Source organism: Neofelis nebulosa, chromosome 5 (genome assembly GCF_028018385.1).
Source record: "Neofelis nebulosa isolate mNeoNeb1 chromosome 5, mNeoNeb1.pri, whole genome shotgun sequence".
NCBI lineage: Eukaryota > Metazoa > Chordata > Mammalia > Carnivora > Felidae > Neofelis > Neofelis nebulosa.
In genome coordinates this window covers 147,109,864-147,130,203 of record NC_080786.1, presented here as the reverse complement: position 1 = coordinate 147,130,203, position 20,340 = coordinate 147,109,864, and the positions used below count along the sequence as shown (strand labels likewise).

The following is a 20,340-nucleotide window of genomic DNA, read 5'->3' as shown; positions in this document are numbered from 1 at the left end:
TTGTTTTGAGAATAAAGGTATATAAGCTATAGAAAATTTTAATTTGTATCAACATAGGATAAAACATTTATCACTAATTAAATAAACAGATAATGTTTAGTACCATTCAGTCAACAAATATTTAATGCCTATCATGTGCCAGTGCTACTATAGGTCCTGTGAAGATAGTAGTGAACAAAACAGAAACTCTCTTCTCTTACAAAGCTTACATTTTACTTTAGTTAATGAAGAACTGCCTTCAGCAATGCAAGCTCTAAGGATATTTAAATTATTAAGTGATTTTTTTCCAGAATAGAATTATTGAGTTATAGTTTTAGAAAGAAAAGAAAAATTCCTAGATCAAGCATTCCTAGACTATGAGATTTCACCTGCGAAATAAGATTTTTAAATAAAACAAAAAAATTAGGAGGATTCATAGCTTTCACTACTTTTTAGTCTGCCAAATAAAGAATGCAAAAACAAACACATACACTATTATATACCATCATAGTTTCATAGAAGAGATTTACTGTTTAAAAAAACATTTTTAATGTTTATTCATTTTTAGAGACAGAGCAGGAGCACGGGAGGGGCAGGGAGAGAGGGAGACACGGAATCCAAAGCAGGCTCCAAGTTCTGAGCTGTCAGTACAGAACCTGACACAGGGCTCGAACCCACGAACTGGGAGATCATCACCCGAGCCGAAGTCTGACGCTTAACCAACTGAGCCCCCCAGGTGCCCAGAGATTTTAGAATCTTAACATGGAAAAAGTAAGACAGTCTCAGAATAAAGGACCATTTTTTTTCTCCCAAGAAAGGACATCTGGCTACTCTACACAGACAGACTGTTTTTCCTCTTCTCATTTGGCAGCTGACTCAGGAAAACTTTTCACAGGTTCACAGACCTGCATTTCGTAACCATTGTTCTAGACTACGGAGTCTAATACTGAGTCAGCAAACAACACAAAACTGGTCTGCCTGTTTTATCTGAATTTATGGTTCAATTAATCCATGCAAAGTCATAATTCAGTTGGGGGGGGGGGGAGAACCCAAACAGAATTGTTGCTTAGAAAGATGACTTTTTAAAAAAGAACTGAACTAACCGACTGATTCAAACGAAATGACGAATGCAACAATTCTAGGTAAACTGTCTTTGTTTTCCCAGAATACTTAGACATTCCAATATTGAATGGTGATGACATAGTATGTTCAATACACAAATCAGTTTGTTATACTTAAAACACAGAAGCATTTTATAAAATCATTAGTTTTGGATAACATACTGGTTGACAGGCAACCAGAGCAGGTACTCAGTGTCAGGAATTTAATTCCCACAAGGTCTACAACCTCTATAGAAGGACCTTTGGCTTGCTTGTGCGGGAAAATAACTTTTAAGTGTTTAACTTTGCCCTTTAATTATCTGAATAGGTAGACTGTCAAAGTTATAAATACATTCTTTGTCTACTACTATCTTGGCTCATGTTAAAATCACACGTGTTCTTGCCTATGGTTCTCCATATTCAACCACCACTTTTACAGTGGAAGATCTTTTTGAAGTTTTAAGCCAAGGTATTAACATATTCTGCTCTGAACTCTATGTTTGCTACCTCGACCCTAATCATATTACTGCAAATCTGTCTCTTGGCTCAGGTGTCTGGAGGCTGATCAGGCACAATTTGAATCTTCTGTGATGGAAACTGGGGTTCAATTTCACCAATGAAACACTCTGTTGGAATCAGAACATAAATCAATGCTGAACAGCCAGAATATAAGAACTTAGAGTAATGCAAACAGAAAGGGAGCCAGCCATTACTAACTTTTCCTATTAACTGGAAGAAAACGTTACAGAGGATGCTTTTAGCCTAAATCATCTTTCCAGTTTCCAAAAGTGGGTCCCACTGGGCAGATCTCAAATCCAATCAAAGAGAACCAGAGAAAAGAGGCAGATGTGCCTGACATAGAAATTCTCGGTGGGCTTGGGATCTTCTACTTCAACTTGGAACTTAAATCTCCAGTGAAATTTTGGCAGGATGTGGCAGGCAAAATAGGCCCTCTCATATTTGCTGGTAAGAGTACAATCTGGCACAGATTCTATAAGGAGCAATTTAGAATTAGCAAAATTACAAATGCACACCTTTGGATCTAGCGATTCCAAATCTAGTTCATTCTCCAGATGAGACCATTTTTTTCACGCTTTACATTGTGGCTTTGATTACCACAGCAAGACTGGAAATAACCTTAATATCAATTATTATGGTGCTGGTTTAATACATCATGGTGCATTCCAACAGTAGATCGGCATGCAGCTGGGTAAAAGAAAAGCCAACACCTTACGTACAGACACAACCAGTCTCCAATTTATGTTAAACTAAACACAGTTTACACACTGTGTAAAAAGGATAATTCACAAAAAAATATACATAATTTACTTCTCTCTTCACAGAAATCTCAGGATCATGAGAAATTTTTAACCGCTGCCAAACTGGAAAGCTTCCAGCGATGGGTGGGTTTTTTTTGCGCCGTGCGAATGCCCTTTGTTGCCTTTCGAATTGTGAGACATGAAAAGGAATTCGCATATATGCGCACCCGTGAAGGAAAAGGCCTCAAAGTCGGCTGATTCGACGGGAAAGCCCGTGAGTTCGGCCTCACAGTCAGGACCCGGCTTGGGCCTTACCAGTAGAGACGGTTACCTTTGTGACACAAGTCTGAAATGTGTCACAACCATCCCCACTCTGGCAAATCGACTTGCCTTCCGTTTCTGAAATTAGCTACGTTTCAGAACGCCTCGTACACTTGGCGTTCTCTCGAAAGCACTAAAACACGTTTGCCTTCGGTGGAAAGGGGCTAAAATACCAGGCCGGGAAACAATTTATCATCAACGAAATTCAATGCTTTTGGAAGGGCTCTGTAGCTACAAAGCTGTAGAAATACCAAGTGTGACTCAATAGAGTAAGTAATAATTACCGTATCACAGCTCAATTCCTGGGTTGGGGAAGACAATCCCACCCTACTTTCCCTCCCTAAACCTGGTTTCTCTTTCTGGCTCCTCCCCCTCCCCCGCCCCCCCCGCCCCTTCCCCCGCCCCCGCCCCTCCCCCACCTATCCTCGTCTCCTCCATTTGCCCCTCCCACCGCTTGGCGGGAGGTTTCCTCTCGTGACTACTCTGCGTAAGTGCGGAAGACGCACTGCAGCACCGTCGCCAGCGCTTACTCTGTCTTCTCGTCTCTATGATCCTCTTTGTGACCCATCGGGTAGGGCCCGAGCCCCAGAGTTCCGTGCCAGCAGTCCTCCACGCCGACAGAGGACGGTGCAAAAAGCTGACGTTCTCGCGAGAGACGCGGAGATCTCTCCACGTAGCGAGAGCGCTACGCATGCGCTCGGTGGTGCGCGGTAGAACGAGGGAAGACAGGACCCGGCTGGAGCTCCGGGAAGCGCGCGTGCGCCGTCGCGAGCTTGGAGCTGCCGGGGCAGCCGTGTGGGAGCGGGTGTGAGACCGCCGTGCGAGCCGCGGGAATGTTCCGAAAGGCCCGGCGAGTGAACGTGCGCAAGCGGAATGACTCGGAGGAGGAGGAGCGAGAGCGCGATGAGGAGCAGGAGCCGCCACCGCTGCTGCAGCCGCCGGGCACCGGCGAAGAACCGGGCTCTGGCGGCGGCGGCGACAGGGCCCCTGGGGGGGAGTCGCTGCAGGGCCCGGGGCTGCCGCCGCCTTCCGCGCTGACCCCGGGCTCCGGGGCTGAGGCTGCGGGCTGCTTCCCGGGCGGCGCGGAGCCCGGCAACGGGCTGAAGCCGCGCAAGAGGCCGCGAGAGAACAAAGAGGTGCCTCGGGCCAGCCTGCTCAGCTTCCAGGACGAGGAGGAAGGTAGGTAACCGCCGCGCTTCGCGCCCCAGACTAGCATCCCTGTCCTAGGCCCCCGCCTTTAGTCCCCGCATTCCCCGGACGTCCAGCCCCCGCAGCCCGGAACGGAGCCCCTTCGCGCCCGACCTGCTGCACATCCTTCTCCGCCTCCGGCCTTCTGCTCCCGGCGGAGGACGTGTTCCCGCGCCGCCACCAGCCTTTTCTTAACAACCGCCTCCTCCTCATCATCCTCTTGTGCATTTCCTCCTCTGCGGGGCGGGAGCGCCGTTCAGTCCTTCTGAGGTTTTCAAGTGGAAATTCAGTGCCCCCTGTCCTGCTTCTTTCCTGGCTGGTGTGTGTCAGGGAGAACTTGGATTTGGTCCCCTGTCTACTCTGCGCACGGTCTGAGTCTTCTGCAGGTCACTATGCCCACGTCTCTTGGGGGATCTGATACCGTTGACTAGGAAGGCTGGGTTAGTATGGAGTCCTACGTCTGGGAACAGAATCCCGGAGTTGAAGCTCTGGTTCTGAGTGACCTTGGGCCAGTTTCTTGCAATCGCCGAGCCTCAGTTTCCCCGTGAAACTAAGTAGGGGTACAGATGTCCGGTTTTTCTCGCTCGCATTGAGTTTTGGACAACGAAGAGAGACGGTGTAATAGTAATTTAAGGCCATTTATCCATTGGGGTGTGAGAAACCAGGCTGCAGTGGATTTAGATTTCTGTTCATAAATGAGTCTAAAATCTAACTTCCCAGCCAGTTGAGTATGTGTTTATGAAAGCCAGTTTTAAGGGCAGGTTATGAAAAAAGACTTGGCTTGTAGATATCTTCATCTCCATACAAGATGCTTTCATCTTTCCAGTAAGGTAGGCAGTTGGTCTTTGGCCTATCTATTATTTCTTATTTTGTTTGAGGGGACTACAGCCAGAATTTTTTTTTTTTTTTTTTTTTTAATGCAGAAACTATTTGGCAGAGTGTTTGCATTTGACTTTAAACTCTTCAAATCAAAGACGTGGATACCTACCAAAACTTATTTTTGAAAAGTGCTTTGCTCTCAGTTTAGTCTTGGAATAGTGTCAGTTTGTGGTGAATCTAGATTTACTCAGATTTGACAGCTCTGTTACCCAGAACCTTTTGATTTTGGATGTTTTGTTTCAGATACCTAAATAATGCAGTAACTAAGTGTTTTTTCAATGATTTTATTTTCCTCTTGGGATAGAGGACTTAAAAAAGACAACAGGATATATGAAAATTTCGTGCAGCTGCATGTGTTACACCTTTTTAGAAGTCTCAGGTTTGCATTATATGAGGTTAATTTATGAAGCTGACTTCAGTTCTTGAGAACCAGTGACAGATTTGGAATAACTTCACATTATGTAATGATTTGGGGTGTATGAGTATCTGTCTGGATGAATGAGAAAAGTACATAAGATCATGTGGAAGTTGGAACGTACTGTCTGAAAATGATTGCTACAGACTTTATTTAATTTCTTTTTTAAGAAAATGAAGAAGTTTTCAAAGTGAAGAAATCAAGTTACAGCAAAAAGATAGTAAAATTACTTAAGAAAGAATACAAAGAAGATCTTGAAAAGTCAAAGATTAAAACAGAACTCAACTCCTCAGCTGACAGTAAGTACCAAACTGATAGTACTGGATTCTTTGGAAGCAACAAAGCGAAACTTTCTCACAGGGATTGAGTGGACTTGCTGTATACATCGTGAACTTGTTCAGTTGACTCTGTTGTCAAGGGTCCAAAGTGGTTATCGATACAGTTCTGTTATTTAATTCCAACAACAGTTGCACTGTCAATGCATTTTTTAAAAAGACCCAATCATTCCCACTGGAATGTTTCAGCTACAGTGCCTAAATTCTCTCCCAGTTTTTCTGCTGGTGTTCAGACTGTTGTTGACCAGAGAAAGGAAATTGCCCATATAAACCCGAGGCACAGGTTTATTCCTGTTTGAGGTATAACTGTGCACATTCCTGTATTCTCATTTTATAGAAACAGGTGCTCATTTTCTTTGGTGACGTTTCCACTGTTGGTTTAATTCTTGGAGAACTCTTAGGAATGCCTTCATTGCAATGTTCGTAATACTTTTTCATGTAGCAACTTTATCAGATACATGGATGAAGACTTCTTACTGCGAGGCCCCTGCCTACACCGTATAGGCAGCTCTCACATCCTTTTACAACAGAAGCTTGAAATTTTTAAGCAGTTAATTTGTCTTGAGGAAAGTAGATCCATTATCACTTGCTGCAGTCTGAGTTATTCTGATGCAAAGCCTTAGGGAAATCTTTTTATTCTGTGGAATTAAAGATAGAATTATTAGTTCACGGGTTTTCAGCCACAGGCTTAATGTGAAGACGTACGTCATTATATGTAAAATGTACGGTCTGATTCTGGAGACAGCATCACTTAAATGAATAGTTGGACCCAACGTTTAGCAGAATGTTCAATGAATGGTTTAAAGGGTAACTGCACTTTCTTTTTAGAGGCAGGGGAAGGAATGCTTCATGGGTACAGTGGAATATGAAGCTGGTTTTTTTTTTTTTTTTTTTTTAATAATTTAAATTCCAAAAGACGGGAGAGAGAAAATGTGGGTCTGTTATCAAAGGTTAGAGTGAGTTAAGGCAAGGGCAAGTATGACTGTCAGGAGATGATTTTGTAGAGGAAGTAGAGGTTTAGGGGGAAAGGTGCATTGTTGACAGATTGTGAAGGATGTTTAGTGTCCAGTAAGGGGTTTAGAGTTGCTGTGTTTGGTGCCTCGCCAAGATGGTGACATGATAAATGTTTTTTGAAACCTCAGCCTGGTATTAGCATGCAGAATGGATCGGCACAAGGAGAGATTGGAGGCCTGAAGCAGTTTAAACTCAAGGGCCAGCTTTGATCCATTAATAGTGGGTTTAAAAAGGTCTCAGTTGAGCGAGACTGAGGCTTTTCCTGACTCAGTGGAAAAATGTGGATGAGTTAAAAATGTTTGCTGTGGGTGTGGGAGAAGAAATGGAAAGAAAGGATTATTTCAGAAATGTTCCAAGGGAAGACTTGGTAGCCTTGATTTTTGCTTTAGATATCGGATTTAAAAGAAACAGTTAAATTTGAGCTTTTATGCCGTGGTGGCTGAGAGAACAGTTCCATATTCTATACGGGAAAAGGGAAGGCAGGTGGGAGGAGGATATTTTTAGGGGAACCAATTATTTTGGAGTCTAGGAAACTCTTTTTTCCCCAAATCTCTTGAGAACCAACCGTGTGCAGTGAAATAGTGCAAGTAAGGTCAGGAGAGAAAGAAAGGACCATTTACCGTTGGATTTAGTAATTGAAGCAAGTCTGAGATTTATGAGGCCATCTCCTGTGACCTGTCTTCCACTTTCACATAACTGATACACTTGCCAGATAACTTCATTAATGTCCTCGCTTAAGGTAGAGCCTGTGTGTTATAAGTGGTCATCATTACCCTTGAACTAATGGTGTTATGGAGCTCTTTCATGAATCAGCTCACAATCCTGAACTCTTTCTAGTGCAACTCTCCTTAGACAGCCAGAGAGGTACGTTAATCTCCAAATCAAGGTCCTATCAACAAAATACCTACCACAAAAATGGGTATTCCTAGAATAGTGAGTTTGCCTTTAAACTTGAATTTGAGCGAAAATAGCCAGTGAACAGTGGGACATAATAGGTTTAGGCCTGGTGCTTCTTGGGGTGTTTATTAAAACCAAAAGTAAATGGAACTGATGAGGGAGCAGCAAAAAGGAAACATTTCTGGGGACCGAAGACTTCTATCTGTAGTAAGTGTACACACAGACAAGAGGATTTACCAAAGAGAATCATAAAGGTCAAAGGAGAAGGGACAGGAAAATTTCCCGATGAAGATGCTCAGTTGTATGAAATAGTGCCAGAAAGGTCAGGAAAAGAAAGGACCAAGGAGTGGCCATTGACAGGGTTGCTGTTGTTTTCTGGAGGAGGGTATCTGGCAGAGGGGACAAGTCCATTAGCCAAGCTTTGTGTCTGTTTGGCTGAAGAGACATCTTTTGCTAACTTGCTCAACAATACTGTATGAATTAGCTGTAGCTGCAGCCGTTGGATAGCTGGTACGGGAGCTGGGAACGAGAGAAGGTAAAGGCCGTTCGCCTAGGCTGATGCACCCAAGTTGGTGACGAAGTAGGAGGCAGCAGGTCCACACTGCTTTGGGAAAGCTTGGCAGAGAAGTAGAGGACAGTAGCTGGAGAGACCGTTGTGATCAAGGAAAAGTTCTTTTGATAGCAGGAAACCTGTGTCTAGGTAGAAGAAAGGAGAGAGAGAGCCTCGTCAAGTTCAAGGTAAAGAGAATGTTTGTGAGAGCAAGTTTCCTGATGTGGTTGTAGAAGAAATTGAGAGTACAAGAGGAGCCTAGAAGGTTACTTGGTATCTCTTTTTACAAAGACATCTGGAAGGATAATGTGCGACCACTAACAACAATCCCACTGTCACCATGTTTTGCACTTGTATGTGTTCAGTCATAATTTGTGTTTGCTCTGTCTTTTAGAATCTGCAGAAATCATTCTGAATGTATCTGATCTAGTAGACCTTTTGGTTCTATTAAAAGCCACTGATTTAGTGTGGGTTTACAGTAGAATGAAATTTGGGTAGTGTTTGACTCCCGTGTAACCATACCCATCTGATAGAGTGGACTTTTCATCTCGAGCATCAGAATGCACTTCAGAAGGAAGGCTGTGGCTAATGAGGCAGGATGGTAAATGAAACAACTAAAGAGCCTTAAACAGTGACCTAAATTTTAGTCAAAAATGTGTGTATGAAGGAGTGGTATTCCTGAGATTCTTATTTAGGGGAGTAGGATATGGCTTGAGAAGAATAGAATTTTTGAAACAGTTTTTAGGAGGGGACCATGCTAGGGAAACAGTACAAACATTTAGAATATTTAGAATAAACTTTTACTATTTCATTATAGTCATTGTGCCTCTTGTGTGCCAGGTTCAGTGTTTTAAGGTAAAGATTAACACTCTGAGTTCTGTGATTTTTGCCTGGGACTGATGGTACAGTGGGACTATTGAGTTAAAAGCAAAATAAACCTCTGTAAAGTTAAGCGTGGTGAGTGGTGCCTCCTGGAACGCAGTTGCAGGAAGCAGTCTTGCAAGTGGTCTTACGAATGGCCTGAACATTAGCACCGAATTAGAGAGTTCTCTCCTCTGTCTATACAGCAGAATATGGCCACTCTGCCGCTCCCTTACTGGTTTAGGTTGTTTTTAGTGCTACCCAGTCTCTGACTTGTCTCTCTGTCTCAGTTCCAGATTCCCAGAAAGACAATAAGGTTGTCTCTGCCTCGGTCACAGATCCAATCTTGAACATTCAGTCATGGCGATGGGATCACAGTTACATTGTGTAAATAGGACTTTGGGGTCTCACCCCGTCAGGTGATGGGTGACAAATGGTTATGAACTCAGAAGATGATCCTAAAGTATTCATTACAGAGAGGTTTATTTGGTCCCTAAGCATTTGTTCTTCATAGAAAGCTGCCTCAGATGGGCTTAGGGTTTAATGAAATGATGTTTTAAAGAGGTATGAGCAGTGACCAATGGGAGGTTAGAGGAAGAAACAGTTAATTTTGATGAGTTAGTAAAATTTTGATGAGATTAACTCGAGGTAGAATTGGGTAGGGCCTCCGATGCATCCTTGTGACCCCTATATTATTTTTATTTCACAGTTAATGACTGTTGTTGGATATTTCATTTTCATACAATCAGTGGGTTTTTTTAATCAACGATTAAAACAGTTCAAAGTGAGCCTATAAACGAATAAAAAGTGCCTTCTCCATTTATGCATCTTATTTAAAATTTTAATTACTTTTCTCAAAAATGTAGGCGAACCACCCTTGGACAAAACAGGACACGTTAAAGACACCAGTCAAGAAGACGGAGTTACCGTCAGTGAGCACGGCGAAGATGAAATGGACATGGAAAGTGAGAAGGAGGAAGAAAAGCCAAAAGCTGGTGGAGCTTTTTCAAACGCTTTGTCTTCTTTGAATGTTCTCCGCCCAGGTGTGTGCTTGCAGATACTTCTCGGAAATGAAGGAGGCCCTCAAGAACGGGCCATGTGTGAAGATGGTTAAGGACGGAGCTAGCCACGTGGTGCTTCTTGTGACATCCCCGTTCGCAGCCAAGGTGTTTCCTTTTGCAAATAAAGTGACAGGAGTAGAAACTTGCCAGTTTTCCCAGCTCATTGTCAGGCACTTTTGTTATCCAAAGCCAGTGTGGGACTTCAAGTAAATGGATCAATGGTACTAAAGTTTTGTTTTGTTTTGTTTTGTGTAAGTATTTCAGATTAAGACTAACTTTTTTAGAAGTGTTGCTAAAAGCAAAACTCATTGCAGTTAGTTTTATGCCCACACTTTCTTCCTTTTTACTTTTTTGTAGGAAATAGTTGGCAAATCCGTTTCCTGGGTAATAGGCTTTTGAGTAAAAAAGTGCTTAGAAAAAATGTCTAGCAGGAAAGGAACAGCTTAGTAAGTTAAGGTACATTTACATGATGGGATGTTACATACATATTAAAATAATATTAGACAGGTGGCAAAGCGTTAATTTTTACTGGAGGTGAAAGGTCAGTTAGGTAGTAGATTATGCTTTATCTGTGTAGTGAATATTGTTAAGCTGTTAAAAATTATGCTTTGCCAAACAACAACATGGAAAAAAACTTGCTGTGTTTTAATATCAAAAAAAACTTAAGTACAGAATTATATATTCAGTATGCTTACAGGTGACCTGGAAACTATATGCAAGAGAAATATACTATAAATCTAATAGTTTTTTAAGGTGAGCTTGTGGGCAACTTTTTAAACTTATCTGCTTTCTATTTTAGTAATAGGATTTGATTACTTTTGCCTATTTCTTAAAAATGAAAAAAATTACAGTTAAAGCTGTGGTGGTGGATCTTCCCCCCATGCATATTGCCAGTGTATAATTTATATATATATATGTATATTTGGTGACTTTAGGTTTCCGTTTAAGCTAAATTAAAAAGAAATCAGTTGGGTTACAGGCACAGTTGGGGAAAGGGGTACCAGCAACTAACGTTAGAACATCATTATGACATGGCTCTCTTGGTGAGGTTATTTTACCCTGCATATTTTCTTTTTATTTTTTTAATTTTTTTTTTTAAATGCTTATTTATTTTTGAGGGAGACAGAGCATGAGCGGTGGAGGGGGAGAGAGAGAAAGAGAGAGGGAGACACAGAATCAGAAGCTGGCTCCAGGTTCCGAGCCGTCAGCACAGAGCCCTATGCGGGGCTTGAACTCACAAACTGTGAGATCATGACCTGAGCTGAAGTCAGCGCTTAACTGGCAGAGCCATCCAGGCGCCCCCTACCCTTTATATTTTCACAAAAATAGAAACTTCATATCCTAATACCGGCATATTTTACAATTCTTACCACTTGTTTCCAGGAGAAATTCCAGATGCAGCTTTTATACATGCTGCAAGGAAAAAGCGTCAAATGGCCCGAGAATTAGGAGATTTCACTCCTCATGACAGCGAGCCTGGGAAAGGCCGCCTTGTTAGAGAAGATGAGAACGATGCCAGCGATGATGAAGACGATGATGAGAAACGTCGCATAGTTTTTTCTGTGAAAGAAAAGTCACAGAGACAAAAAATTGCCGAGGAAATAGGTAACTTGATTTAAATAGTATAGTAAGCCTGTTACATTATATCATATATTTGATACTGTATTCAGATTAAAAGTACCCACATTTCCTTAGCAATGTCTAGTGTTTGAGGACCCTTTCTGCTTGGGTACCAGGGTCTTATTGGAATTTTTTGAAAACTGTAGCATGACTATGATAGCTCATGTTTATTGAGCACGTCCTGTGTGGCCAGTATCGTGTTAAGCACTTTACATGCATACATTTATATAATCAGCCTCGCATTCTTTTTTTTTTATTAAAAAAAAATTTTTTTTTAACATTTATTTATTTTTGAGACAGAGAGAGACAGAGCATGAGCAGGGGAGGGTCAGAGAGAGAGGGAGACACAGAATCCGAAACAGGCTCCAGGCTCTGAGCCGTCAGCCCAGAGCCTGATGCGGGGCTCAAACTCATGGACCGCAAGATCATGACGTGAGCCGAAGTCGGATGCCCAACCGACTGAGCCACCCAGGCGCCCCCAGCCTCGCATTCTTTAGAGGCCTTTACGTTCTGTTCTTCCCTTTGTTGATTTGACGTCAAGCTCACAGAGATTAGGAAACCTTCCTCGGGTGTAACTACTGCGTAATGCCTTCTGCTTCAAGGGATGCTGTGTCTAAGACAAGCAAGGGGTATCAAAGGAGAAGAGATCGTAATCAACATTTTAGTAAAACTGAGTTAATACCAATTGTTTTGCTTAATTTTTGTGAAGTGTCAGGATAGCATCTCTTCCCTCTCTGCTTTTCTGGTATTTAATTTTCCCCACTGCTGTGGCTACAGGCATTGAGGGGAGTGATGATGATGCTCTAGTAACTGGAGAACAAGATGAAGAACTCAGCCGATGGGAGCAGGAGCAGATAAGAAAAGGAATCAATATCCCTCAGGTAAAAACTAAAAGGTTAAACTTCCAAAATAGAAAGTACACAAGAAACCTTTTGTGCCTGTTTTGTGAAATCACAAAGATACTGAATTGAGTCTTTGTCGTTCATCCAGCTAACATAATGAAGAAAATTACGTGCAGTTACATATTTGATAAGCTTTTAGAAGAAAGAAACTGTTGTTATCCTTTGCAACTTAACAGAGTGATGGTTTCTTAGCTCAGTGTTTCTCCGAGTGATCCTTCAACCAGCAGCATCAGCATCAGCTGGGGGCTTGTTAGAAATGGCAAATGTTCACCCTCTTGAGACCTAGTGAATGAGAGACTGGGTTGGGGGCCCAGCCACCATGCTCGGGTCATCCTGGCACACACTGACTTTGAGAACCACTGTTTAGATAAAATCTTTCTTTCCTGTATAGCTTATTGCTTCTGACTTTAAAAATTATTTTGTGGAAGATGGATTTCCCTTCTTGTAGCGTGAAAACTTAATTCAAAAACTTTGATGAAAAATCTCTTCGTCAGTAGTTAAAACAAGTTTTATTGAATTAAGTAGGACAGTGGAAGTGATCCATAAATGGAAACTGTTTTTGTTGCTAGTGTTTTGCATGCGTTTGGGTTATGTTAAGAAAATAGGGTACTTAGATGGCAGTTTCTAGTCTCTGCTTGTCTTTATTTTCTAACTGTAGCAAGTCATTTATTCTCTTCCATTGATAACGTGATGGCTTTGGATTATTTTTTTATGTCCCTTCCTACCCAAACTTCTATGATATTCTGTTTTCCCAAAAATTCTTAGAAATGAATTCAGTAGTCCCATATGAGTTAGAATGTTCATCCTGCCCTACTTCTACTTGATTTTGAAGAACTTTGCAGTTACTTATTTCAGTTAACATACTGTTTGGAAAATGGTGGATATTTTTGCAGTTTGTGCTTTTTAATCTCAAAGTCATGATTAACTGCTGGTTTTCATATATATCCCATTTCTTTTCTAGGTTCAAGCAAGCCAGCCCACTGAAGTGAATATGTACTACCAGAACACTTACCAGACGATACCTTATGGCTCATCCTATGGCATTCCTTATAGTTACACTGCCTATGGATCATCTGATGCCAAATCTCAAAAAACAGATAATACAGTCCCTTTCAAAACTCCCAGTAATGAGATGACTCCCGTTACTATTGATTTGGTAAAGAAACAGCTTAAAGACAGGTAGGGCAGATCAACTTCTTAAAGACCTGTCCTAGCTTTCAGTTCCCTCAGGCAACATGTAGTCTGGGGTAGCAGATGCAGAATGTCGGCAAAGAAGATTCACTGGCCCATCTTCAAAAGCTAAACAGAAGATGACTTCATACTTTGTCCTGCTCCCTTCTCGGATTACTTCTGTGGAAGCCTCGAAAAGTTATAAAAATGCCACTCCATGATCTTGTTGAAGACAGTTCTGAGTTTGTACCTCTTGGACTCTGAAAAAGTGTAGTCAAGATATGGGGGGAAAAGCGAAACAGATTTTGGTTAGCCCACCAAATAACTTGATGTGAAGTCTGTAAACTGCCTTTTTGTTTTTGCTTTTTTGAGAAAAAAGCCGTGCAGATGAAAAGATGCCACTCCAAGCATTTTTGTATCTTAATAGTGGAACTAAATGCATTATTATAATATTGCAAGAGTCCTGACGGCGTAGACTTTTGGATGTAAATGTGTTATATTTATCCTTTTGTGTTCTTAAGGTTGGACTCCGTGAAAGAACTGCACAAAACGAATCGACAGCAGCATGAGAAACACCTGCAAAGCCGAGTGGACGCCACCAGGGCTATTGAGAGATTAGAAGGGTCTTCTGGGGGTGTTGGTGAACGGTATAAGTTTTTGCAAGAAATGCGAGGGTATGTCCAAGACTTGCTTGAGTGTTTCAGTGAAAAGGTAAGAATGCAAAAATATTAATCTCTTTGACTAAGGCAAAATTAGGGAGGTCTAGACGGCCTTGTGTAGATCATTTCTTGTATTTCTCAGAAAGTATCCACTGAGTTCAACTCTAGAAGTGATGAAAAGCCATGCTTCATTTTCCTCACTTCATTAGCGGCATTCTGTCTTGGGGGCGGCATAATGGCTTTGTTGAAAACAACAACAAAAAAGATAAAGCATATTTAAATAAGACTTTGGCAAGTCCTCTTTAACACAGTGGTATATTATTGGCCTGCCCTGAATTATTAGAATATGAGGGACTCATCTGATGGAATTTTCTTTGATATGGTTCCGGTCTAAACTTACCTTTAAACTGTTTCCACAAGTAATTCCAAACGTGTATAAAGTTACAAAATTTTATTAGTTTTTTTTTTTTTTTAACTCTAAAAGTTGGTCGCCATGGCTGCTGATAGTTTTCATCTAAATAAGCCTATGCTTCATCAATTTCAGAAACCATTCATTGGTCATAATTTCTTTGAAGGTCTCATTTCTTCCAAGTTTTTTTTTTTTTTTTTTTTTAGTATGCCAGTCACTTGGCATAGTTTTTTGCATTTTAGTATACCATTTATTTGCATTTTTAAAATTCACTGCACACAGGATCCCCTTCTCAAACGAACTCTTAGTTGACTTTTCTTTTTTTAAGGTAAATATACCTGAGGCATTGGTTTATAAGTATTTGTAGACTTTGTGACTTTATCTTTGAAAACATAAAATATAGTCTTTGAATATCCTGTGTCTCAGCTTTCAAGTGATGCAGGATTAGAGGGCACACTTTTCCCTTTTTCTTGGCTGTGTGGTTTAGCATAGAATCCGTAAGCATAGTACGTTTAAAGGAGTATCTTAAGTTTTTATTGTCTCTGTTGATGGCCTCAATCTATGAAAGCCAAAGGTCACCAGAGAACGGCTCTAGACTGTCTTCCTAATGGATCTTAAGGGTTGTAGCCAATCTATGGTCAGATGCAGCCCAAGAGCCTTCACCAAGCCTTGTCTGTAGGATTTGTCATGTTCTTGTCTTACCACCTGATTTCTGAAGAAGCAGCTATAGTCTGAGCTATGATATCCCTTGTGGCAGATCACTGGCTTAGGGCAACAAGTACGAGGGTGGGAAAGAAACAGGTTTGATGCTGCAGGGGGCTAGAGTCAAGGCAGGAAGTGGACTCGGGTGTCAGCTGGCGGTTGTGTCCTTCCCACCGATCAAGGCCTTTTGAGCCCAGCGGGCATAATGGAAGCTGTTGTCATAACCCTCTGTGACTAGAAGAAGGGTCATTGTCTTTGTAAGTGACGCTTACGCACCATACTTTGTAAGTGACGCTTGTCCCTGTGGAGTTTTTTCTTGAAGTATTGGAACCTTTGCCGTAGAATTTAATTTACTTCAGTAAACTTACATACTTGTAACTGTAGACTTAACTTCGAAAAGTTGACGGTAATATGATAAACTAGATGATCCTATTTTTGCATTAAAGAGACTACTAGGACGTCTAGTTCATACAGTTTTCAATCGCTTACTATTTTAAAAACGGTTAGCTGGAGACTATTGATTGATTTTAATCACTATGTTCCTAGAGAAGTCGACTTCAGAGTGTGCTTGTATGGTGTCACAGAGTCACTTAGATCAATGTTTTTGGAGAAGATCTTAAGTCTTGTATGAGCGGGGGAGGGACAGAAAGAGAGGGAGACACGGAATCCAAAGCAGCCTCCAGGCTCTGAGCTGTAGCCCAGAGCCTGCTGCGGGGCTCAAACCCATGAACTGTGAGATCATGACCTGAGCCGAAGTCGGACACTTTACCGACTGAGACACCCAGGTGCCCCTGTAGTGACTACATTTTCATTAAAACAGAGGCAGATGATCCTTTCTTTGAAGGATGAGTATTTTATTTCATTTTGACATTTTCATATGCATGGAGTTTTATTAAGAGGTTGCTGCTGAGTTACTGTCGTAAATTGTCACCTTGGAAATGTTTAGGAATAATTAGACACATTTGAATTGCATTTTAGTTATACTATAAAAGTTTGTTTCAGGGTAAGGCCATAGAAAGATAAACATCGGTTTGGTTTTTTTCTGTTTCGTTCTAAAAGTTTAAGTAGTTTGAACTTAGGTTTTTTAAATTATTTGAAAATCATTTTAACTTTGCATCGTTTTGTTCCCCTATAGTCCCCTTCCTTGTGTTCTTCGCCTTAAATTTGGTCTTGAAATCATAATAGTCAAGAACAGTTTTGAGTTTGGAGAGGGTAAAGAAATTGTCATGGTGCATACTCTTGAGACAAATCAATATCGTTAAGAAACCTGAAAGAGCTGAAAACGCGTCTTGAAGTTTTTATTCTCAGAATTTTCTCGGCTTTGTTGAAAAGCACTCTAATGACCTAAACAGAAAAATTGCATTATCGGAATTTTAACTACAAATTGAATAATTAAATGCTGTCGGATGCCACCTGGGGTGTGTCGCTGTCACGCTACGGGAGTGGCGACAGTTCCCCGGGACACAGCGCACCTTAGGTGCACAGGCACCTGTGTCTTCCGTCCTGTGTGGGGTGAAGACGTAAGGGGGTGGGAAGTGCAAGTCACAGGAATACAGCACTGACTGCCTTAAAAAAATTACTCCTCGTACATTTTAAAGATCGAGTCCACGGGCTCAGTTGTCTAAGATAATCGGTGCAGATCTGGGGACCTTGTTGTCCGTGGTGTGGCCTATTTGAGATTAAAATAACTCCATTGTCTGGGAGCATTTGCTGCTTTTGCAATGGAATCATGCCAGTGTATAAAAGTGCTTTTATTACAGACATCTTTGAATTCCACCTGCCTTTTTTTTTTATTTTCCATTTGCAGTCTGTTCAGTTCAGGAAGCTGCTGTCACACTTGGTGCCAGTGTTCCCAAACTCTAAATAATGTGTTTTCCATTTGCACTAACCGTCAGGAAACTAGAATTTCTGGTTTCCTCAGGTATGTGTAGTGGTCATTAGTGTTTTGTGAAAGTTTCATAGCGTTTGGTTATAATGTAAGATATTGATAAAGAGAAAGTTTTGTTTTTTCTTTTTAAGTTAGGTTTCATCCCGTAAGTCTTTTGTACTGTGTGTGAACCAAGTGAATGCTTAGCTGTGGATATGAACCTGGAAAAATGCATGGACTTTGTAAACTGATAATTCATGTGAGGAATTTTATTATTTTATGACAAAGTATGGGAAAATACATTTAATAGGAAGAGCTTTCTGACTTTGAGATACTGACTTTAGGTTAGTGAAGGCTAGAAGTTTTATCTGCCTTACTAACGTAAGTGGATGCAGTTCGCATTTAAGAACGTGTCATCAGGCTGCGATGTGGTGTGACATTACCGTAAGGTACTTGGCGCACATGAGTGGCGGAGCAGTTTAACCGTCCAGAATTGGGCAGTGCGCAGACTCCCGCTCTTACCTGCTCGTGGAGCCCTGGCGGTGTTTTTAGTATTGCATAGCAAGAGTGGTTTGTTTTAAGTTACAAAACTTCTGAGGTAGATGATGCTGCTGAAAATCAAAAATGGACTTTAAAAGACTTGCAAGTACTTTATTCTGAAAGAAAAGCACTACGATTTTGACATTTCTTTACTTGCTCTCTTTACTAATACTGAAGCGTTAAGTTTCCTAACCAAACTTTTACTCCAATAACTAGGCACCGGACATTGTAGCCCTATGTATGGATTAAAAGAAGAGATGGTTCCTAAACTTCGTAATACTGAATTGCTATCTGTGTCCCATTGGGAGTTCATGATTATTCTGTCCATAGAGGGTACTTTTTCAGAAATCCGGAAATAGAATGGAACCCTCAGATAAGTAAGCAACTGAAGAGTTTGGTGTTACGGAGTGTGTTGTATTTTTACAGGTGCCACTGATTAATGAACTTGAATCAGCAATACATCAGCTGTACAAACAGCGAGCTTCCCGCCTTGTCCAAAGACGACAAGATGATATTAAAGATGAATCTTCGGAGTTTTCAAGCCATTCAAGTCAGTCCATCTTGAAGGTTTTTATTATTCATTAAACAACCTTGTTTACCTAGTGCAGCCTAATTGAAAATTAGAGAGCTTATTAGCTTTTTTTTTTTTTTTTTTTTTTAAACAAACACATTTCCTTACTCTTGTGTCAGGTAGTTCTAAAACTTAACAGCATGTACTTGGATTGTGTTTAAGAAAATACAGCTTCACAAAGGAGCTCAAAAACATGCACTGATTTTCTATCAATCTTACTCTTCTTTGAACCTATTTTTTCATTCTTTAGAGGATAGAGAAGACATCAATATTTTATCTTAAAACAACTATCATTTGGCTCTAATTGATCTTTCCCCCCATTTCATCCTGGTCACAACACTGATACAAATGCTGTTGGAAAGATTCTGGGTTCAGGGACCGGGAGATTCTGAAGAGGAGAGAAGGGGTTCTAATTACATAACAGATAATACCACTCCAAGATTAGGGGATTTTTGTACTTCATGCCTCAGAGAAAAGCAAAGTTTTTTGTTCTCTAGCTTGCCTTTTATAGTGGGTTTTTTAGTAAGTCATTTGATGGCTACAGTTTTTGAAATTTTAATGTAAAAGTTTAGAAATTCAGTTTATATTCCTTTCGTTATAATATGTGTTATGAAAAACCAAAATTAATCAGAAAGCTCTTATTAAATAGCTTAGCTGAGGTTCTTTAACCAGATGTGTTAAAGCTTTTAATTCCATATTTCCATTGTGCTCCATATTCTTGGGTACTCTAAGAGGAATTGTCCTAGCATGGATTTCTTGTAGCTTCTTTTTATCATCTCTTTGTTCCCTACGCCAGCAGTTCTGAACAGAAGTGTGAATCAGAATTACCCGGGGTATTAATTTAGAATGCAGGTTTCTTGGTCCTATCCCCAGAGGTTTTTGCTAGGTCTTGGATGGTGACCGTATCCTCATGTTGAACAACCACTCCAGGTGATGCAAGTGTGAAGGGCCCTAGTGTCGTTCTTTCTGAAAACAATACCTCGTCATACAGGGGGTCCTCTAAATTAGATGTTGGATCCCTGAGAAAACATCTTGTGTGCGGAATGGGTTTTAGAGCATTGGAAAGAGGTGGTATTACGGCCCTCAGAGCTTTGACCTTTCTTTTTTTGCCACACAAACTTAAATTGGATTATTGCCATATCGGGCACCTAGATGACTAACGCAGCCCTTCCAGATCACTTTTGATCCAGACAGAACCAGATTTCTGGGGCAGATTACAGGTAACCATTAGACCTATGAAGGGAAGTAATTCCTTTTTTAAGTTAAATGGTTTGTATGAGCTGTGCATTTTATCAGATACCTTTTCCTCCCTGTAATCTGTTCTTTATAACTTGGAGCTATTTACTTACATAGAATGAGAAGTAAAGATTAAATGATGTATGTTGATGAGATTGAGAGTCGGAAAGAAATTGAAAAGTAATGAGAAAGCGAAAAATACTGCCTTAGAGGCGAGTATTCGTTAATTGTCAAAGGTTTGAGGAAAATTACATAGGATGCTAAAACAAAAATCCCTGCAATTCATCTGTTGAGATTTGTGGACACTTAACCACAATTACGGCATATAGTTCTTAGAGAAGCGGAGGAGGCTATCACTTGAGTCATCGACTCTCATGTCTCCTTTAGTGTCATATACAATCTACGAATGTAGAGACATTTTAAATATTTGTTATAGTGGTGAATATTCTTGACGGTATTTCTTTACTGAAGGAGACCTCTTGAAGAGAGACAGGAATCATTTCTGTAGTTTGGGACTTTAGCTATTCCCCTTTGGTGTGTGAATTCACGATTGAGGTAGAACAGGGGCATCTTTCTTGTTTATCATGTTCATCTTTCTTAACAATTGCTGAACTCTGGAACGTACTTCCCAGTATCAGAGCTATTTTGAAATATGAATGAGTAACCCAGAAAGTCAACTTTTAAAAATAGTAGGGTCTAAGATAGGATACACTGAAGCAGAGGGCTAACTTGGGGGTTGGTGTTTTCTTTTGCCGCTGTTGGCGGCACGTCTCTGATATCAGGGGAAAACAAATTCAAAAGCCTT

The 20,340-nt window shown here is 40.9% G+C and overlaps 1 protein-coding gene and 1 long non-coding RNA gene across 3 annotated transcripts in view; one reads left to right on the top strand and one right to left on the bottom strand.

The window, feature by feature from the left end:
* LOC131512795 (uncharacterized) overlaps positions 1 to 3,287 on the bottom strand; it is a 29,561-nt gene extending 26,274 nt beyond the window's left edge. For both annotated transcript variants that reach the window (XR_009262315.1, XR_009262316.1), the window contains exon 1: positions 3,190 to 3,287. This is a non-coding gene — a long non-coding RNA (uncharacterized LOC131512795). The remainder of the gene's footprint in view (positions 1 to 3,189) is intronic.
* Positions 3,288 to 3,488: 201 nt separating this feature from the next.
* Positions 3,489 to 20,340, top strand: part of PAXBP1 (PAX3 and PAX7 binding protein 1) — a 34,121-nt gene continuing 17,269 nt past the window's right edge. Inside the window, exons 1-8 of the mRNA XM_058731900.1 lie at positions 3,489 to 3,838; positions 5,312 to 5,440; positions 9,665 to 9,841; positions 11,243 to 11,464; positions 12,257 to 12,360; positions 13,343 to 13,560; positions 14,073 to 14,262; positions 18,155 to 18,278. Of these exons, the coding sequence (XP_058587883.1) occupies positions 3,493 to 3,838; positions 5,312 to 5,440; positions 9,665 to 9,841; positions 11,243 to 11,464; positions 12,257 to 12,360; positions 13,343 to 13,560; positions 14,073 to 14,262; positions 18,155 to 18,278 (1,510 nt within the window). The 5' untranslated portion in view covers positions 3,489 to 3,492. The remainder of the gene's footprint in view (positions 3,839 to 5,311; positions 5,441 to 9,664; positions 9,842 to 11,242; positions 11,465 to 12,256; positions 12,361 to 13,342; positions 13,561 to 14,072; positions 14,263 to 18,154; positions 18,279 to 20,340) is intronic.